General features: G+C 42.2%; 1 protein-coding gene across 2 annotated transcripts; it reads left to right on the top strand.

Annotated features, from left to right (window-relative positions):
• The first annotated feature begins 4,687 nt into the window (after positions 1 to 4,687).
• Positions 4,688 to 11,905, top strand: rundc1 (RUN domain containing 1). 2 transcript variants are annotated; one of them, XM_036148328.1, is made up of 6 exons: positions 4,688 to 5,230; positions 7,020 to 7,028; positions 7,111 to 7,269; positions 9,713 to 9,911; positions 10,014 to 10,109; positions 10,183 to 11,905. In XM_036148328.1, exons 1-6 carry the CDS (start codon positions 4,850 to 4,852, stop codon positions 11,049 to 11,051), a joined length of 1,713 nt encoding a protein of 570 aa, XP_036004221.1. In that variant the 5' UTR covers positions 4,688 to 4,849; the 3' UTR covers positions 11,052 to 11,905. The 2 variants fall into 2 exon arrangements, with proteins under 2 accessions (XP_036004221.1, XP_036004222.1); XM_036148329.1 differs by lacking the exon at positions 7,020 to 7,028.
• Positions 11,906 to 13,343: the final 1,438 nt, after the last annotated feature.

The following is a 13,343-nucleotide window of genomic DNA, read 5'->3' as shown; positions in this document are numbered from 1 at the left end:
GTTAGTTTGTAAATCATCTTTACGCTTCATGCTGAATAGAAAAGAAACTGCTGTTTTTTTGTTTTTTACTGATTTGGTTCTTCCTATCAATCAAACCTGTTAATTTGGTGTGAAAGAATTTTAATTGATGCAGCTTAATTAAAGAACTGATCTGATTTCTGTGTTTCCCATTAAATCAGTAAACAAGAAAGAATGACTTTGAAATGCTTCATCACTCTTTGTTGTGTAATAACAGGGTAAATATAATTTAGAACTAAACCTGCTTTATTATACAGACCAGTTTATTTCCTTTACCCCCAGTAATTTGGGAACCTTCCCAGAAAGTTATGTTAAAGTCCTTTTCTTGTATTTGTGTGTGTGCTGCTGGTATAGTTGCATATGACATACTTTGTTGGACTCTAGTGCATCACCCAAACCTGGTTTTTTTTTTTTTTTTTCCCACAGAGGTCATAAATGTCAAGTTTAAAGTACTCACCTGGCACAAAATCTTTAAATTAAAACAATATACAATAAACTCTTAAATACTTGACCTGGCTGAGGTCACCCCAGGTCCATTTCCTGAATAATGTGGTGTTTCTATTGTAGACTTCTGTAGTAATAAAAAAAAGACTCTTGAAAGCGAGAGTATAATTTGCCATATTTAATCTAAAAGGCAGAGGGATGTTTACAGCTCCAGTACTGGGTTCTCATACACAACAACGCAACGGTAGATTTCCAGACGCCTGAGAGCCCCATTTATTCCTCACACAGACATTAAGTAGGAGCCATTGTGTCCAACCAATCAGGGCACAGTATGATATCAGTGCTCATCACATTGGTGGAGAACATCATGCTATAATGTAGACGTGTCCCACATGACGAATTCCCCTAATCAGTCGTTCTGTCCAATCTACGTATGTCAGGCTCTGTGTCTCCAGACTCTGTTGACTATCTGCAGTTTCCATGATAACCGATTTTACAGTCCAGTCTCTGTAATCTCATTATCCCCAATGAAACTAAAATTGCAATATTTTAACGGAAAAAGGTAGCAACAAAAATAGTTTAGCAAGTTTGCCTGGTAAGAAAAACATAAATGGCTTAAATTGTTCTTAGAGGTTGGCTATCTTTGTCTAATTTTGCTTTTTTCTTGTGCGTGTGTGTGTGTGTTTCAAGTAGTGTTGCACCGATAGCGATACCAGTATCAGCCGGTGCTCCGATCCAGCACTAAAATGGTGCTATCGGTATCGGCGAGTACCAAAAAAATGATGTTTGTATGTCACTTCAACGCAGCCTTCTGTCTCCCAACACTCACTAGTTCTACTGGATGCGCTGCGCACTCCTCCTCTTCAATCAGAATCAGAATCAGACATACTTTAATAATCCCAGAGGGAAATTACTTCTGTTACATGCTCCAGAATACACACATTTTTATATATGTATTTACAACATAACATTCCTCACAAGGTAATATGATATATGCATATATATAAGTCAATATATATATATATATATATATATATATATATATATATATATATATATATATATATATATATATATATATATATATATATATATATATATATAACGTACAGAGCGCCGTGGATTGGTTTCACTTTAGAGAAGGTTGGCCTGCTACTGTTTCAGTTTCTCGTCCAGTTCAGTTTGGGTTTCAGTAGAGAATCTTTTTTTTTTTTTTGGTTAGATTTTATCCTTTGCTGGTTTTATTGAAGGAGGGGGAGTTTTTATTGTTTAGCCCTGTGCATTGTTTTAAACCAAAGAACCTACGCTGTCCCTGGGTTCTAAGCTGTTTTTATTTAAATTGAGGAGAATAGTGGAAGGGGAGTTATTTTCTTTTTCTTTGTTTTATTCACCAGCGCTGGTGGTGTGTTTTTGTTGGGGGTCACTTGGGTGCATTTAGTTGTATTTGGGTTTTATTTCTTTATTATTCATACCCAAGCAGTCTAACTTAATTGGGGTTTTAACTGTTTCTCAGCTACAAGGATTCCAGCATTGACCCCTACTTTTAATGTGATATTTTTTGTACAATGAAATAAACTGATTTGCCCTTATAAGGAACTTTGGAATTTAATAAAACTGTATTCAACTTGCAACAGTGCCTATGGTAATTTTTGCAAACTTATCTGTGATCTGGTAAAAAAAAAAAAAAAAAAAGAGGATGTAAGGTTATCAACGTATAACAAACTGTACCCAAAGTGACATAAGGACAAATAAAGCAAGTCCCCGTTGTTTCCTTTATTTAGCCAAGTAATGAATGGGTGACACTGGAACTTATTGGTTCTAAAAACCTGGCTCATAAAAAATTAATACTTTGTGGGGAGCGTTACATTTTCTAATTAAAATGTTTTCATGTGTCTGTATCCTTTTTGAAAGGCCTCGTGTCAGCGAGAATAGCTCCTTAACATTTTTACCAAACCTGTAACTTCATCAACTGCCTGGACTGTTGATTAAACCTACGGCATCTTTGAATTGTGGTTGAGGGCCACACACAATCACCCCCCCCCCCCCCCCCCCCCCCCACCACCGCATTATGGACACCCATGGTGTCAACAAACTCAGCGCCATCTACTGGTCAACTATTGCACTGTCACTGAAAAACTGATGATGAACGACACACCAGGCACCTGGAAAACATCCAACTTCTTAAAGCTAAGAACAAAAATATTTCTACTAAGGAAAATTAAAACTGTTACAATTGAGATACGGAATACTGCACGTTCAGTAAATGAAATTTCATAAACGTTTTGGTATATCTAAGCTTGATTCAATAATCGTAACTTGTCACATAGGGCTGTACTAAAAGGAAAAGTAAAAACCACTTTTACATGTAAATGTAACAGTAAAATTCAACATCAAGAGTAGAATGTAAATACCTCTCAATACAGAGGAAGAAAAATTGTCTCCAAAGTTTTATTTTGAAATTTCCCGAAACAACTCTGTTTCCTCTAGACTCTTAGAATTTGTGTAAATGGCAGCTTTATAAACTCTACACACTGTAAACGGCACAAAAGGGAAATAAAGATTAACGTGAAGAAGATGAATGAATGAATTAAAAAAAAACAGTATCTGTAATTCAAACAATTTACTGTAAATAATTTACAAAAATCCGTTTTTCCTGTTAGGCATCCGCAACAGCTGACTTTTGTGTGGAGTTATTCTCCCTGTGCTTAACTAGGTTTTCTCCGGGTACTCCGGCTTCCCAAATTCCCCTGAAAAAATTCATATCAGGTTATTTGACAACTCCAAATTCCTGTCGGTTGTTAGTTTTCCTGTTTTGGAAAACATATTATTGTAAACATGCAAGCTAACTTAAACAGGAATGGAAAGGGAAATACAAACCACCTAAAATAAGTTTTGTGCTGGCACAAAACCTAAATAGGTGCTCAAATGATTGTTTTTAACAAACATTAAAAAGACTCAGGTCAGTTTAAACACTTCAATGACTCTAAAAAAAATAATTTTAATGTGTTTAATACAGTTTTTTTTTTGCCTCTAATCTTACCTCTGTGTGTATTCCCTACAGTTGTAACCTATGATGAAAAGGGCCAATCTCAAGGCCATCTTAGTTTACCAGTGGCGCTCAGATAAGGGCGCTTCGACCCGGTTTCCTGCATAAAAGGTGTGTTACACGGTTTAGAATATTTATTTAATCGCTCATTTTTAAAGAAAATCAGTTTTCACAGCCCTGTGATACAACAATTATTAGAAGATTTTGGGTATTTGTGAGTGAGCCGTAACATCAACCTTTGCAAACAAACTTGTTCTGGAATGCATTAACAGAGAAAACCTCTCAGTTATTATTTGAGACTGAATATAGATTTAGGGATAAAATAGATAGTTTATCACAATAGCTTTGAAAAGCAATTCTGTCAAATTCATCATTCACCCCTTCTGTCTTGCTTCATTCCTTTTTTTAACCTAATCATCCCACATTATTATATAATATGCAATACTTGATCTGTTAGCATTTTTTAACTTTTATTTTAGCCTTTCTGACAAATTTATTCTGTTTCTTTATAAGTAACTTTAGATTAGATTAGCTGTTCTTTCATTACTGATTTAGTGTGTGACTCCGTCTGTTTTGTGTCTGTCACGCACTTCTAGACAGAAAACCCCTGTTATTATCTTCAGCTGTCACTTTATACATGTCGCATTAATTAATACTGTATATTCTTCAGTGATGGTATCAAGGTGTTACTTGATTGTACCTGTAATAGTTTACCGGCTGCCTGTGCTGTTCTTTTTACATCTCTCTTTGCAGGTGAAGAAGAAGACGTATCCTTCTCTTTCAACTTTTCTCATTTTTCCCTCTTCTACCTTCTTGTTTAATTGTCCAGATAACATGAAATATTCCCAGCATAAATTATAATAAAGCTTCTTGCATGTAAATCAAGCAGAGCACCATGACGAATGCGGTGAGGCTCTGCTTGTGAAAGTAAAATCTGTTGGGCTGTTTTTGGCATTAAGACAACAATTCATGATGCTACGCTGGCAGACAGGACACAAATAAATAAATAAATAAATAAATAAATAAATAAATAAATAAATAAATAAAAACACTGTCACGCTCGAATTTCCCCTTTGTGAAACAATGCATTTGTTTATTTTCCGCTCGTCTTATCTTAAAGTGTTGTGTGCTTTTATTCTGAAGGCGGAGCCACTTCACTTCCGGTAAGCCGCCGTCTTCTTTACGTATGAATCATCTCTCCCAAGATGGCGATGCACCTGCTTCTCTGGCGATGATCCTTCTCGGTTCTGCGCGCTTCCACTAAACGGCCGCGGGGGGAAAACGTCGCCACACAAGCTGACGTCGGCGAGGCGGACTGCGGAGGGACCCACGCCGCCCACGATGTCCACGGAGGAGCTGTCGGCGTCGGACAGCGAGGCCGTGTTGGCCGGCGCCGGGGAGCGATGGGCACCGGTGGGCGCCGTGGCCAGCCCCGAGGAGGAGAGCGGCGCGCGGCCGAGGCAGAGAGGCTCGTCGTCGGCCACCGAGGAGGAGATGGCGGCGCGGCTGGTGAAGCTGGAGGAGGAGCAGGAGCAGCTGAACTCGTCTCTCCTGGCCCTCACGTCGCACTTCGCCCAGGTCCAGTTCCGGCTCAAGCAGATCGTCCACGCTCAGAGCGACGACAAGGAGAGGATGCTGGCCGAGCTGGAGGAGTTCGCCTTCCGCGGCTGTCCGCACGTCGTGGGCTGCCGAGCCCAGGACGCCCAGCAGCTGGAGAACTCGGTGAGAGCGCCCCCCCCAACATGGCGGCCCCCAGCGCCGCTTTTATTTGATTTATTTATCAGAAGAAAGGAAATCTGGTCAGAGCAGCGATACTTTAACATATTCCTACACAACTAAAAGCTGTCAGCCTAGAAATTACTCAAGAAAGAGTAAAAAAGTACTCAGTAAGAAGGATACTCAAGTACTGAGTAACTAATCATAACAGCCGATCATTTAGTATTTAATATCTATCTAATCGGACTGACAAAAATACAACATTCTGTGCAAATTCTGGTATTTTAAAGACAAAAGAAACAACAAAGGCAAGAAAATGTATTTCTATAGCACTTTCCTATGTTCCTCTCTGGAGCATAGGAACTAAATAAAGACACTAAAGATAAAAGAAACACTTTTCTAAATATATTTTTCTCAACATTGATCCTGAAATCAACACTTACAGCAGTTAATGTAAATACGGTATGTCAGAACAGTGAAAAATGCTTCCAACAACAATATCTACTGTTTACTGAACGTTCATCTGACCTACATATGACTCAATAATCTCACAAAGATACAAAATAACATTAAAATAATAAAGCTAGTGTATAAATAAGAAGTCTCACTTTAATATAAACTCCAGGTTTTTGTCTCTCTGGAGCATTTTGGTTAAAACTAGTTTGTTCTTTATTCATGAAGTTACTCACAGCAGGTAGAGATTTACTCTAGTAAGAGCAGAGATACTTTAGTAATAATATGACTCAGTGCAGTAAAACTACTACATGTAAATTTTCTTCAAAAAGTTACTCAAGTAAATGTAACTAGTTACTACCCACCCCTGAATCTTTTACACTTTATTTAATATTTATGGGAACATTTAACATAGGAGCTGAAAAAATAGAAAACTGTCCTAAATAAACATTTTGAAGAGAAATAAACAGGAAGAAAAAGCTTAAAAGCTTTAGTTTACAAATAAACACGAGGGGGGGGGGGGGGGGGAAACATTGTCTTATATTTCTATATTTACACAAACCCTGAGTATTCACAAGTAAATTAAAAGAAGTCAAAGTTTAGTCACGCGTGCTTCTCCAAAGGAATAAAACTATGATTCTATTACATCTTTTAGTTAATGTGTAATAATGGAGACGCTAGCATTTCTAATGTCTTATTTTCTCATAGTCATTATTTATCAGCAGATGATGATTTTTACAGTTAAATGTGATTAAATTAGGTTGAAGCTGAGTGGATTTGGTCAGATGGACGCGTGTTAACGGGTCTGAACGTCTCATAAACATTTATTCAGATAAAAACATAACAGATCATCACGGTTTCTGAGAGGTGGAAGGTTCAAATCCCACCAGCTACCACGCTGGGTCCCCGAGCAAGAAAAAAGCATATTTTAATTGATGTTTGCAGAGGATTGAGTTATTTTCTCCTTTTCATTAACTGGATTGGAGCGAAGTCCATTTTGCCGTTTTGTGGCGTTTTTATGGGTTAAAGCCAGACGGCTCTGATTTAGTTCACAGCCTTAATGCTGCCAAAGTCCTGCTGCGTGTTTTTCATCCTACAGCTTCTGGTTTTACAACAGGCCGGTCAGACGTGAAGGAAAGCCAGAATCCATGCCATGTTTCATTTAACTGTGTTTTAATGTAGTCCTCCTGTTAGCTGAGGAGCTTCTGCTGTTTTTCCAGCTGCACATCAGTGTCTGCTTAAATTAGAGCGTCTGCTTTGTTGCTGCTGTTTCCTGCTAACAGGAGACATTTCAGCTCATCAAGGCCTCTTTTGTTTCTTTTGTGCCACGCTTGCTTTGCAGGGAGATCTGGTGAGTAGAGCTTTCTGTGTAAACATGGAGCGGCGAGGCGTTTTGTCCCTCCGTCACCATCTCTGTCTGTGTTTCCTGTCAGAGCGAGCGGGAGAAGCGGGAGCGTCTGGAGGCGCAGCGGGAGAAACAGAAGGACCTGATTCTGCAGCTGAAGACGCAGCTGGATGACCTGGAGCGCTACGCCTATCAGGAGGGAAGCTACGACTCGCTGCCGCAGTCCGTCGTCATGGAGAGGCAGAAGGTGTGGAAAGGCAAACAGGCGTCGCCTGCGTCACTGTGTAAAATCCACAGGCTGTGACCAGCTGCCCCTGAAAATAAATACCACCCAGAGACGTCTGGATCAGCGAGAGCTTGGAGCATCACGGCGTAGAGCAGTAGATGGAATAGAAAATGTGATATAAATATAAATAATGTTTGGAGGAGCGACGGCTTTGAGTCTGGAACTAAAATAAGTTACATTTTCTGGAAATCATTGTATTTATCCTTGATTAGAGCAGGTAAATTAGATGATCTGCCAATGGAATAAGATTATTGCTCTTAAAACAGGAACAACTCATCTCTAACATCTTATTTCAATGCAGTATATCTAATTATCTTATTTTAGGGATGAAAATACTCCTTCTGTTAGCAGATCATCTTAGTTACCTGCTGAAAGACAAAAACACTCATTTCAAGAACATTTAACTCATTTTAGTTCCCTTTGTGCACCGTAGTCCATCTGATGGTTCTGCTTTCTTGGAGGCAGCGGTACGAACAGGCTGGGGGGGGGGGGGGGGGATCCAGATCAGGGAGAGGACGTCCCACAATCCCCGGCGGCGTGTTGACCCCCGGTCCTTTGCTTCCTCTGCTGTGCAGCTCCTGTAGCTCCAACGCTCAGAGAACACGTCTCAGTTCCACTTTCTCTTTTTCAGAGATTTAATCATTTAAAAACATTCAGAGTTGCTCTGCTCCACCAACCATGAAGTTATATTTAGACAAATATGAGCTTGTTTGCCCTTCCCAGAACCAAGCGGCACTTCCCTGTTTGCATAACTCGTGTTGACGTTAGTCCAGCGGCTTCTGCTAACTCCTGATTGGTTAGGCAGGAATCTGCACAGACCAATCAGTTTGTCCCTTCAGACACAAGCTGAGGACCAGGAAGTGGTGCAACAACAAGGAAACGATAAAACCCAAACATCTATTAGCTTAGCCAAGGATTGGTGATCTTAATGAACTGTGTCCTGTCAGTAGAGATGATCCTGACTAAATCCTGTCGGTACTGCCGGGTTCTGGTTTGTGTAAAAACAGACGGTACCATGTTTCAGTACCTGACCAGTGGTCACCAACGTAGCCTGTTCTAAAAGAAAAACACAGCACAACCCTCCAGAGAGCTGCATTTAAAATGTTATCTCAATCAGTTGTTCTTCCTTTTTAATCATACTTGTATTTACACAGATTTTAAAAAGCCAAAAGCATTAAAAACATTTAGTTATACATAAAAAGGTGAGCTTGGACAGGTGAGTACAGGTAGATCTTCGTAGGACACGGTACTGATGGAGTGGCTCTCAGTTTCAAAAAGGTGGTTACCCTTGACCTAAACGCGTCGCTGTGACACTGAGGCAGTGGAGGAGTGGGAATTTCCATGCCGAACATGAATGCAACACAAGAGTATAATGATTTCAGTAGCTGCTGGTCCAACAAAGCAACAAGCTGATAGAAAAGTGTTTGAAAGTCTGGCTCCACTTTCTGAAAATGCCACACAGATCGCGCTCGCTGCAATATTTGTGAAGCGAAGAGCAAAAACAGAATTACTTCTAATCTGAGGAAGCACCGCGTCACTGCTAGGGCTGTGCATAAAAACCCATACAAAGATTAATATCCATGTTTTTAAAAACAATGTACTAGCTTTCAATGTCGATATACCTCCCAGCCCCTAGGGGGCGTTATTACAGCCGTTACTGTTCACAGCGAGGAAGAGCAGTGAGATGAACTTGCAAAACGGCCGACAGGATTTTAGAAGCACCTTCATCCCTAAAATCAGACGTTTGGCACATTTCTGGTTTCTGTGATGCGTTAAATGCTTTAAATCAAATGTTAAGCTTCTGGGAGAGGGAGCGAAACGTCTTCAACTACAGAAAACAGTCCAGTTGCTTTGTTTTTTACTTTTTTTTTTTTTTTGGAATGACCATGACCTGGATGACTGAGAATCTTCACCAACTTCCTGTTAATGTCAGTGTTCAATAATTCCATCCATCCGCCCATTTTCTACACGCTTGTCCCAGTTGGGTGGCGAGGGGTGCTGGTGCCTATCCAGCTGTCAACTTTCTAGAGCCAAACAAGTTTATATACTGAGAAATAAATTTGTTAACTTTTGATAAATGAACATTTATTAGTACATAAACACACAAAAGTACCAAAAATCAGTGCCGCTAAGCACCGGTATGGATTTGTCAATCAGTCACATTTACAGCTCAGTCGTCTATTTCTGCTCATTAGCATGTTGATGCAGCTCTTTTTATATATAAGTGTCGATCAATTACAAGTTTTTGTTCTATGCTAGAATAAAATATGTTTATTTAGGATTATTTTCATCAGTTTTATGTTTTATGGGCCTTAATAAAGCACTTAAAGCACTTTTCTACCCCTTCAGGAAGCCTGACGAGCCCCAAGAAGACGTTTCACTTCGGGTCTGTTGCTGTTTGCAGGTCATCATTGACGAGTTGATAAAGAAGCTGGACGTGAATCTGAACGAGGACATCGGCAACTTGTCCCCGGAGGAGCTGAGGCAACGTGTGGACGCCGCCATCGCTCAGATAGTCAACCCGGCCAGAGTCAAGGAGCAGCTGGTGGAGCAGCTCAAGACCCAGATCAGGGACCTGGAGATGTTCATCAACTTCATCCAAGGTGTGCGGGGGGGGGGCGTTCTGCGTCCTCTTCATCGTGTCGGGGGGGTAGAGCTGCGTCCTCTTCATCATGGACCGTCTCTCTCTCCTCTTCTTCCTCCAGATGAGGTGGGGAACCCTCTGCTGTGTGACGGTGGGCGGAGTCAGCAGCCGAAGGCAGCAGGACCCAACGGCGGCGCTGCGGGGACCAAACGGAAAGGTCAGTGTCTTACAGCCGTCAGCTTGGGTTAAACTGCTGCGTATCCATAGTAAATCCCCCCCCCCCCCTGCAGCGGACCCGGCGGAGGCCCAGAGGATGCGGCACACCGGCCTCCAGCTCATCCAGAAGGCCCTGGTCGTGCTGCAGATCTTCGCTGCCAGTCAGTTCGGCTGCTCGGCCGGCCACGTGCCGCACAGCGTGTGGCCCCAGGACCCCCAGGCGGGGGGGCGGGACTACGGGCCCCTGCTGCAGCGGCTGGAGGCGGCCGTGGAGAAGGTGCGGGTGCTGGGCTCGTGCCGGCACCCCTCCGTGGAGCACGTGGTGAGCTACGGCGGCTCGTCCACGCCGGGGGCCCGGGACCGGCTGACGGCGGCGGTGAGGAAGGAGCTGGCGCCGGCTCTGAAGGACCTGCTGGCCCACGGCCTCTGCTGCCCCTCCCAGACGGTCAGCCTGGTGCTGGCCCCCATCGCCTGCCTGCTGCCTTACACCCCCGCCCCCCTCGCCATGCACCCCTGGGAGCTCTTCGTCAAGTTTTACCAAGCCCACGACGGGAAGGCCTTCGTGGAGGCGCCGGCCCGGAAGCTGTCCCAGTCCTTCGGCCTGACGGTGGGCGGGGGCCCGGGGAGGGTGACCCCCAAGCAGTCGCTGCTGTGGGCCGTGCACACGGTGCTGAAGGAGCACGGACGCTACAAGCGGGGGCCCGACAGCGAGTTCAAAGCTCTGGTGTGCATGGCGCTGAACGAGCAGCGCCTGGTGTCCTGGCTCAACCTGCTGAGCAAGTCGGCCGCTCTGGTCCAGCCGCACTACCAGCCCTGGAGCTGCGTGGCCCAGACGGGCCTCCAGGGGGCGCTGCGCGTCCTGGGCCGCCTCAGCCACCTCAGCTTCAACCTGCCCGTGGACCTGGCCGTGCGGCAGCTCAACAACATCAAGGACGCTTTCTGAGCCGCCTCGTCCTCTTTAACCTTTTATAAAACGCTTTCTGTGCGTGACGTCGCTCTGCGTAAGCCGCCATGACGCCTCAGAGCCCAGACCGCCGTTACCTCACCTTCATAGGCCTCTGCACCTTCCTGCGCTCCACCTGCTGCTGAAGCTCTGCTGCAGACGCCGCTGGTGGTGGAGACGTTCCAGAGAAGCTCTCAGCGGCTCCTGGACGCTTTTACCTGAGCAGCAAACCTTCGTGTAGCAAACGGCGCCCAGATAAACGCTGTCTGGCCGTGTGTGACAGGAAGTAGGCGTGGCGTGTGGCGTTGCTATAAATCTTTGTGCCGCCGTGTCAAAGCGACCGTCTTTCACTTCTGAGTCGTTGCTTTTCCACTTTGAGCTGCTGTCTGAGAGGAAATCTCATAACCGAGCTTTTTAATTCCAGGTTTTCTTTTATCTCCCATTAACTAAAACGCTGAATGTCTGAACCGTAGATGCTCTTAAACTGACGTTAGTTTATATCCGTTGCTTATTTTGTTCACGTTTACGACACTAAAATCCTTTTGTGTCTGCGTATCAAACCTTGTATTCTCATTGCAGAGCACTTTTTCAAACTTCAGTTGTGTTTTGGGTATATTTACTATGCACTATTCTACTTTTTTCCATGTGTTTTTGCTTTTTGTTTAGATATTTATTTATTAGATACACTCTTAAAGAGGCTGCTGTGCTGTAACTGTAGCAGTTCAGTCTAGGAGCATCGCATTTAAAATAATTTATGCTATATTTAAATAATATGGGGAGATGGGAAATGTTAGTTTTATTATATTTAATGTCAACCTGCAGTTGTAAAATAAAGCAAGTATAGTAAATGGAAAGAGTTCTTTTTTTCCTTTGGGCTGTTACCTTTAGGGGGCGCCGCGTTCAGCAGTGTCACCTGAGCTCACCTGAGCTCTGTCCGCCCCTACAGAGGTGAGCAGATCAGGTAATCAGGTAAGATTAGCATCACTTCAGCATATTATAACTCAGGAAAAGGTAAAAGTTGTCAGCCAAGAAATTATTCGGTAAGACGGCTACTCAAGTACTGAGTAAATTATCATAACAGCTGATGATTTAATATTTAAAAACTGTAATCAGACAGACAAAAATATAAGATTCTGTGAAAATCTGGTATTTTAAATACAAAAATTAAAAATATACAAAGAATAACATCATTATAAAATAAATTCAGGCAGAATAAATGCTTTTCTAAATCCTTTTTTCAATATTAAGCTCAGCAGTATAAAATAACACAAAAATAATAAAGCTTGTGTACTGAGCAGCTGATGATTTAATATTTAAAAGTAATGTAATCAGACCAACAAAAATACAAGGTTAGGTGCAAAATCTGGTGTTTTAAAGACAAAAGAAACACTTTTCTATAACTTTTTCAACATTGATCCTGAGATCAACACTTTCAGCAGTTAATGTATATCCAGTATGTTAGAACAGTGAAAAGTGTCCAACAACAATATCTACTGTTATCTGAACGTTCATCTGACCTCCAAATGTCTCAATAATCTCAGCAGATAGAAAATAACATTAAAATAATAAAGCTTGTGTATAAATAAAAAGTCTCACTTTAATATAAACTCCAGGTTTTTGTCTCTCTGGAGCATTTTGGTTCAAACTAGTTTGTTCTTTATTCATGAAGTTACTCACAGCAGGTAGAGATTTACTCTAGTAAGAGCAGAGATACTTTAATAATATCACTCAGTGCAGTAAAACTACTCCTAAAATTAACTTTTGGTCAAAAAGTTACTCAAATAAATGTAACTGAGTAAATGTAACTAGTTACTACCCACCTCTGCTCCCCTCCTACACCTACCTTCAACATGTTCCTTCTTTTGTGTCTCTGTTATGCACTAGTTGTAGTGGACGAGTGTCCATGGGGGGGGGGGGGGGGGGGGGGGGGGGTGCAGACAGTAGCAATAAGCAGCAGCTCAGAATGACATCGGTGGAAGCTGTTACTTTTACTTTCAGCCAGCGATGCCACAACAAATCAATCATACAACCATGAACAAGGGAGGAAACCATTACTGCTGTCTACAAGGATGAAATTATACAATGTTTACATTTAATTTCATCCCAATAATTATTCATAATCTAGATATAAAGCTCCATTGTGCTAAAACGGCCCCCTTAATCCATTTTCTGTTAGTCTTGCATCCCAGAACCAATCAGATTTGCTCTGTTTGTGCGCACCTGCTGGGAAATGGAAAATGCCAAAGGTAAGTGTTTACAAGGCAACAGTGAAATTTCCTTATTTTACTTCCT

Source organism: Fundulus heteroclitus, chromosome 16 (assembly GCF_011125445.2).
Source record: "Fundulus heteroclitus isolate FHET01 chromosome 16, MU-UCD_Fhet_4.1, whole genome shotgun sequence".
NCBI lineage: Eukaryota > Metazoa > Chordata > Actinopteri > Cyprinodontiformes > Fundulidae > Fundulus > Fundulus heteroclitus.
Note: the sequence above shows the minus strand (reverse complement) of the source record. Positions and strands in the feature narration are given on the sequence as shown.